Consider the following 6,663-nt stretch of genomic DNA (forward strand, 5'->3'; position numbering starts at 1 on the left):
AGACACTGACAGACACACACACAGACAGACACACACACACAGACAGACACACACACTGACAGAGACACACACACTGACAGAGACACACAGACCGAGACACACACGCTGTGTGAGTTGTGTTTGTGGTTTCTGATCTGCAGCTGGGTGAAACCCGGGTCGAGCCTCCTTCTGGGTCGGTGTTGGTTCTGTTGGACTCCAGATGTTTTATGTTCATTTAGCATCTTTTTGTTGTTTTGTTTATGTTTGTTTTGTAAGCGCTGACGTTTCCTCGTGTCTCCCTGACTTCTGCACTTCCTGGTTCTGACCCGGTTGGTTCTGTTTCCAGCCTGGTTTCGTCTCTTCAGGCCGTGTTGGCCTCGTCGGCCGGCTGTGTCATCGTCTCGTCCTGCAGAGATGTCATGGAGGACAGGTGAGGACCGGGTGTCCTGCAGGAGGTTCCGATCGTCTCCAACACCAGAACGTTGGTCTAACCACCGTGAAATGTTCCAGAACTTTACCCAAAGTTCAAAGAACAAAACGTTCCTGAACCACCGTCAGAACCTGAGCCACTCAGTCTGACGATTAATCTGAGCAGACCAGACCTCCCGAGCTGTTCCAGGGTCAGTAATCCTCTTCGTCACCGCGGGGAGGAGGAGGAGCAGCTTCATTTCCCTGTCAGACGGGTGCACGTTTCCTCACATTTGTTTATCAAATCACAACACGAGCTGCAGGGAATCCTGGGAGATTTCTGCTCTGCTGGAGGAGCGTTTCATCTGAAAACATCAAAGGAAGTTTCAAGCTGTGATCGAAACCTTTGATCTTTTTAATAAAGTGCTTAAAAACATTTCGATTCATGATGAACTTTCAAAACGAGTTCAACTTTTTCATTTTAACTCTAAACTAAAGGATATTATTAAACTAAACAAGTTAGGGGCGACTCTCAGCTACTACCACACAAACTGCAGCTAACCGCCGTTAGCTATGGCGGCCATCTTGAATCAGGTTACGATAGATCTTAGTTCATTTTGCTAACAGACAGAGACCGTTACATGATTGCCTGCCTGTCATGGTGTGTGTGTTTTCACTTCCTGTTTGCTCATCACTTCCTGTTCCCTCATCACTTCCTGTTTATACTTTCTGTTTCCTGCTCAGACACTGGCTCACTGAGGCCTACATCCTGTTCGCCACTCCGTACTTCCTCTACGACATCTACGCCATGTTCCTGTGCTACAAGCACAAGCTGCAGGTCAAAGATCACGAGGAGGCGGGGCTTGGAGCGGTGCTGTCGGGTTACCTGCATCGTGAGGTTCTGATGGTTCTGCATCACGTCTTCATGGTGACCTTCTGCTTCCCCGCTTCTCTGGTAACTATGACAACGCTGTGCGCAGACGGCGCCACCATCAGGTCAGACGTCTGGTTCCTGAACTAAAAAGGGGCGGAGCTAATCTCCTGGCTACAGCTTCTTCTCTGATTGGTTCTGAATCACCATGTCATCATCATGCATATGTGAGACGATTGGTTCGACCCAAAACCAGATCCAGAACCGACCCAAGAGTTCAGAACCAGTCCAGACCAACTCAGAAAAACTGGTCTCTAATCAAGACCAGAACCCGAGCTGGTTCACTTGAGATTATCAGAACCCCCTCAAACCTTGGAGCTGCTGCTGGTGTTGGCTGTGCCATGAAAACCTGATTCATAAACCTGAACCAGAACGAGTCTGAGTCCTGGACCCCGAGTCTGTCTGAGGTCTGAGTCCTGGACCATGACCCAGTTTTCTCTCTGTCTCTCAGCTGTGGCGCCAAGGCCGAGGAGACTTCTTTCAGGGCGTTTTGTTTCTGGCCGAGCTCAGCACGCCGTCTGTCAGTCTGGGGAAAGTTCTGATCCAGGTAAACCTCTGAGGCTGCAGTAATCCCATTACTTTCTGTTCAACACAACCATCTGTTTGTTTTTATCAATAAAGTTTATATTTTATAAATGACTGTGATCAGTTGATTCTTTGAGATTCTTGTCATTCATCAGGGTCAGAACTGTGTAAAAGTCTTAATCCAGTTGGCCCCATCATTTTAGTTCTGATCTAAAATTTTAACATTTAAGAATTGAAAAAAGATTTTTAAGGTCCTGTTAGTGAGGCGTTCAAAGACCAACTTGTTCTGTAGGAAAAATCATGATCTGTCTTTTTTTTAAATGTTTCATCTTTGTTTTTTTACTTTATTTTAATACATGATTAAATTTTATTTTTGTGTAAAGAGGGAGAAATAAACAAATAAATAAAGTCTGGTGGTTTATGTTGGATTTTAGACCACAGTGACTGACACGTTTTCTTCTTTGAGTTTTTATTTATCAACGTGTAAACGTTTGTATAAAATGCTGGAAGTTTTTCTTTGTTTGGACTCAGTTGGACAGAAATGTCTTCCTTCAGTTTCAGAAACAGAACTCGGTTCTGCACCGACTCAACGGACTCGTGGTTCTGCTCACCTTCTTCTGCTGCCGGGTGCTGCTCTTCCCCTACCTCTACTACGCCTACAGCAGGTGACCCCCCCCCCTTCACATGTCCCTGTCCACATGTCCCTTTACATGTTTCTGTCCACATGTCCTGCTATCATTCAATCTTTATTTAATCAGGTTAGTCCCATTGAGCCACAAGGACTCATTTACAAGAGAGACCTGTCCTTCTGTCCTGTCCTCCTACATGTCCTGCTGTCTTTGTCCCTCTGTCCTGCTCCAGCTCAGTCTGACACAGTGTCCTCTGTCTTTTCTTGCAGGTATGCGTCCATCCCAGTCCTGGCGGTCCCCCTGGTGGCCCCCTGGCAGTGTAACCTGGGGGCCGCTCTGCTGTGGCCCCTGCAACTCTACTGGTTCTGTCTGATCTGCAGGGGAGCCCTGAGACAGTTCAGACACTCAAACACACCGCCAGGCGGGACCGACCGCTGACAGAACGAAAGACCTGGACTGGGTCCAGAATGATGGTCTCTGGACTGTGGGGGGTTTATTTTGACAGGAGGTCTCAAACAGGAAGTCCAGAGAGGTTAAGCTGAAGATTTTTGTCTTTCTGCTCGTAAAAAATGGAGAAGTTTGAAGAAAATCTGATGACAAAAGTTTATTTTTATAAATCTTGATTCTATTTTAAAGATCCAGACATTCCTGAGATTCATTAAAGTGGTCCGGGTCAACAGTTCTCCAGTCTTCCTGAAGGTCTTTGAGGTTTTCTTTGGGCAATTTATAGATTCTTTAAAATATTTCACAGAACTGGACATTTACATGAAATTTAATTTACAACATTAAACTTCTGAAATAAAAGTATTGGGTCTCGGTTTTTTTGATTAAAACAAAAATAATTGCTCTAATCTGGGTTAAAAATAAAACATAACAATAAACCATTATAAATATAATGAAATAATTATAAATAATAAATTATTTTTTAATTATTTTATTATAAGAAAATAACCTTTACATTCAAACTTCTGTTTCAGCTGAAAAAAAATAAAAATATTAACGTCTCCTTCAGTTTCTTGTTTTTGCTCCATTTCTCCAGAAGGTTCTCCAAGTTTACTTTGAAATCTTCAAACGAAACTAAAAACCCCGCTCGAACTTTCGAGAGTTCCATCAAGTCGCTGAAACAAACCGGATATTGATAACTTAAATTTCAAAATAAAAAACTTGATTGGCATCAACTGCATTTGGCTATAATACCGTGAGCTTTTATTTTGAAGCGCTAACAGGAAGAGGAGGCTAGTGTTTCCGCAGTTTGATGTTTTGTTCGTGAACCGTCTGGAAGCAGCCAGACTGTCAGCTTCACAGATATAAAGCTGCTGCTCTGACAGCAGAGACACAGAAGGAGAACTAGAGAAGGAGAACCAGAGGAGAGGAGAACCAGAAGAGAACCAGAGAAGTTTCAACTGTAAGTTCGACCTTCTTTTTGAACTCCACAGAACATTTAGTCGTTCTGTCTCATTTTGCTAAACAAAAGAAGAGAAGAATGTTTGTCTTGTTTGTTTAACTTGTCTGTTTAACTTGTCTCTAATGTCTCCTGGTTTGTGTGTGTACTTCTTCAGGACAAAAGGACTGAGCCAAGATGTCTGCAGCTAAAGACGCAGCGATCGGTATCGACCTGGGCACCACCTACTCCTGCGTGGGGGTTTTCCAGCACGGAAAAGTAGAAATCATCGCCAACGACCAGGGCAACAGGACCACCCCCAGCTATGTGGCCTTCACGGACACCGAGAGGCTGATCGGGGACGCCGCCAAGAACCAGGTGGCCCTGAACCCCAGCAACACTGTGTTTGATGCCAAGAGGCTGATCGGAAGGAGGTTTGATGATCCGGTGGTGCAAGCGGACATGAAGCACTGGCCCTTCAAGGTGCTTTCAGAAGGAGGGCGGCCTAAAATCCAAGTGGACTACAAAGGAGAGAACAAAACCTTCTTCCCTGAGGAGATTTCCTCCATGGTCCTGGTGAAGATGAAGGAGACTGCTGAGGCCTACCTCGGACACAGGGTGTCCAACGCTGTCATCACGGTCCCAGCCTACTTCAACGACTCAGCGACAGGCCACTAAAGACGCCGGCGTCATCGCAGGACTCAACGTCCTGAGGATCATCAACGAGCCCACGGCAGCTGCCATCGCGTACGGTCTGGACAAAGGCAGGTCGGGGGAGAGAAACGTCCTGATCTTTGACCTGGGTGGAGGCACCTTCGACGTGTCCGTCCTGACGATGGAAGACGGCGTCTTCGAGGTGAAGGCCACGGCCGGAGACACTCACCTGGGAGGAGAGGACTTTGACAACCGCATGGTGAACCACTTTGTGGATGAGTTCAAGAGGAAACACAAGAAGGACATTAGCCAGAACAAGAGAGCCTTGAGGAGGTTGCGCACAGCCTGTGAGAGGGCCAAGAGGACCCTGTCCTCCAGCTCCCAGGCCAGCATCGAGATCGATTCTCTGTTCCAGGGCCTCGACTTCTACACCTCCATCACCAGGGCGCGCTTTGAGGAGCTCTGCTCCGACCTGTTCAGAGGAACCTTAGAGCCAGTGGAGAAGGCTCTGCTGGATGCCAAAATGGACAAGGGCCAGATCCACGACGTCGTCCTGGTGGGAGGCTCCACCCGAATCCCCAAGATCCAGAAACTCCTGCAGGACTTCTTCAATGGCCGCGCGCTGAACAAAAGCATCAACCCAGACGAGGCCGTGGCTTACGGCGCCGCCGTCCAGGCTGCCGTCCTGACCGGGGACACCTCGAGCAACGTTCAGGACCTGCTTCTGCTGGACGTGGCCCCTCTGTCCCTGGGTATTGAGACGGCTGGAGGAGTCATGACGCCCCTGATCAAACGCAACACCACCATCCCCACCAAACAAACCCAGGTGTTCTCTACCTACTCCGACAACCAGCCCGGGGTCCTGATCCAGGTCTACGAAGGGGAGAGGGCCATGACCAAGGACAACAACCTGCTGGGCAGGTTTGACCTGACTGGAATCCCTCCTGCTCCACGAGGGGTCCCTCAGATTCAGGTCACCTTCGACATCGATGCCAACGGCATCTTGAACGTGTCGGCAGTGGAGCAAAGCTCCGGCAAAGAGAACAAGATCACCATCAGCAACGATAAAGGCCGACTGAGCCGAGAGGAGATGGACAGGATGGTGCAGGACGCCGAGACGTACAAAGCTGAGGACGAGCTGCAGAGGGACAGGATCTCCGCCAAGAACTCCCTGGAGTGCTACGCTTTCAACGCGAAGAGCTGTGTGGAGGATGACAGGCTGAAGGACAAACTGAGTGAGGAGGACAAGAAGAAGGTGGTGGACAAGTGTAAGGAGACCATCAGCTGGCTGGAGGACAACCAGCTGGCTGAGAAAGACGAGTACCAACACAAGCAGAAAGAGCTGGAGAACGTGTGCAGCCCCATCATCAGCAGCTTGTACCAGGGAGGGAGGCCCACTGGGACCTGTAGAGGGCAGGCCCCAGGAGGCCCCCAGGGGCCCACTATTGAGGAGGTCCACTGACCTGGACCTGGACTCTGTGGGCTTATTGTTTGACTTTTGTACATAAAATGACCAGCCGTTTAAAAAACTGAAATTCATCATAAAAACCTACGATATAAATTTAAATTTATGTTTTTTTTTTCTCCAGTGGAACTTTTAAACACCTGAATGTTTTTATTGTTTCTCATGCTGGATGTCAGAATAAAGTTTTTTTTAAACTGCCATCTTTGAATCTTTATTCAAAGTGTTTTTTCTGCGTTCTTTCTACTCTTCATTTGGATCATCCCTCCAGTTGATTAAAAATCCTCTTCTGAGGATCCAGTTTGACACCGAGAATAAAACGTGCATTCATTCAACCTTTATTTCTACAGGTTGTCTCGAGTCTCCATGACTCACATTAGAGACCTGTTTTAAACAAAATCACAGGTAAGACAAAACGACACAACAACAAAACATTGATTTAAAAAAATCATATAAAATGAGCAGTAAATAAAAGTAAATTACCATAACCAAATAGACCATCTGACAAAACCTCCCGGACCAAAGTTTTACTTCAGGAAACCTTTGTCAAGGACTGGTGCTGACCTGGTCCACTCTTTGGGCTCCATCTGGGACCACAGTGGAAACCTAGATTAGATGGGTCAGAGTCCAGAACTTTGTTGGACCAAGTAGACCAGAGAACAGCATCCAGGTTCTTGGCAGTAACAAGTCCAGA

The 6,663-nt window shown here is 47.1% G+C and overlaps 2 protein-coding genes across 2 annotated transcripts in view; both read left to right on the forward strand.

Annotated features, from left to right (window-relative positions):
• LOC119421261 (ceramide synthase-like) overlaps positions 1-2,993 on the forward strand; it is a 3,311-nt gene extending 318 nt beyond the window's left edge. The window contains exons 2-6 of the mRNA XM_037688637.1: positions 326-409; positions 1,132-1,342; positions 1,770-1,865; positions 2,399-2,508; positions 2,742-2,993. Coding sequence (XP_037544565.1) covers positions 326-409; positions 1,132-1,342; positions 1,770-1,865; positions 2,399-2,508; positions 2,742-2,910 — 670 coding nt within the window. The 3' untranslated portion in view covers positions 2,911-2,993. The remainder of the gene's footprint in view (positions 1-325; positions 410-1,131; positions 1,343-1,769; positions 1,866-2,398; positions 2,509-2,741) is intronic.
• A 1,058-nt stretch (positions 2,994-4,051) lies between these two features.
• LOC119421798 (heat shock 70 kDa protein 1-like) lies at positions 4,052-6,020 on the forward strand. Its single transcript, XM_037689158.1, is given in 2 exon segments — positions 4,052-4,512; positions 4,514-6,020. Coding segments are annotated over 2 exon segments (1,917 nt in total). The 3' UTR covers positions 5,970-6,020.
• The last annotated feature ends 643 nt before the right edge of the window (positions 6,021-6,663 follow it).

The sequence above is a fragment of the Nematolebias whitei genome, chromosome 15 (genome assembly GCF_014905685.2).
Source record: "Nematolebias whitei isolate Nwh7 chromosome 15, NemWhi1, whole genome shotgun sequence".
Taxonomy (NCBI): domain Eukaryota; kingdom Metazoa; phylum Chordata; class Actinopteri; order Cyprinodontiformes; family Rivulidae; genus Nematolebias; species Nematolebias whitei.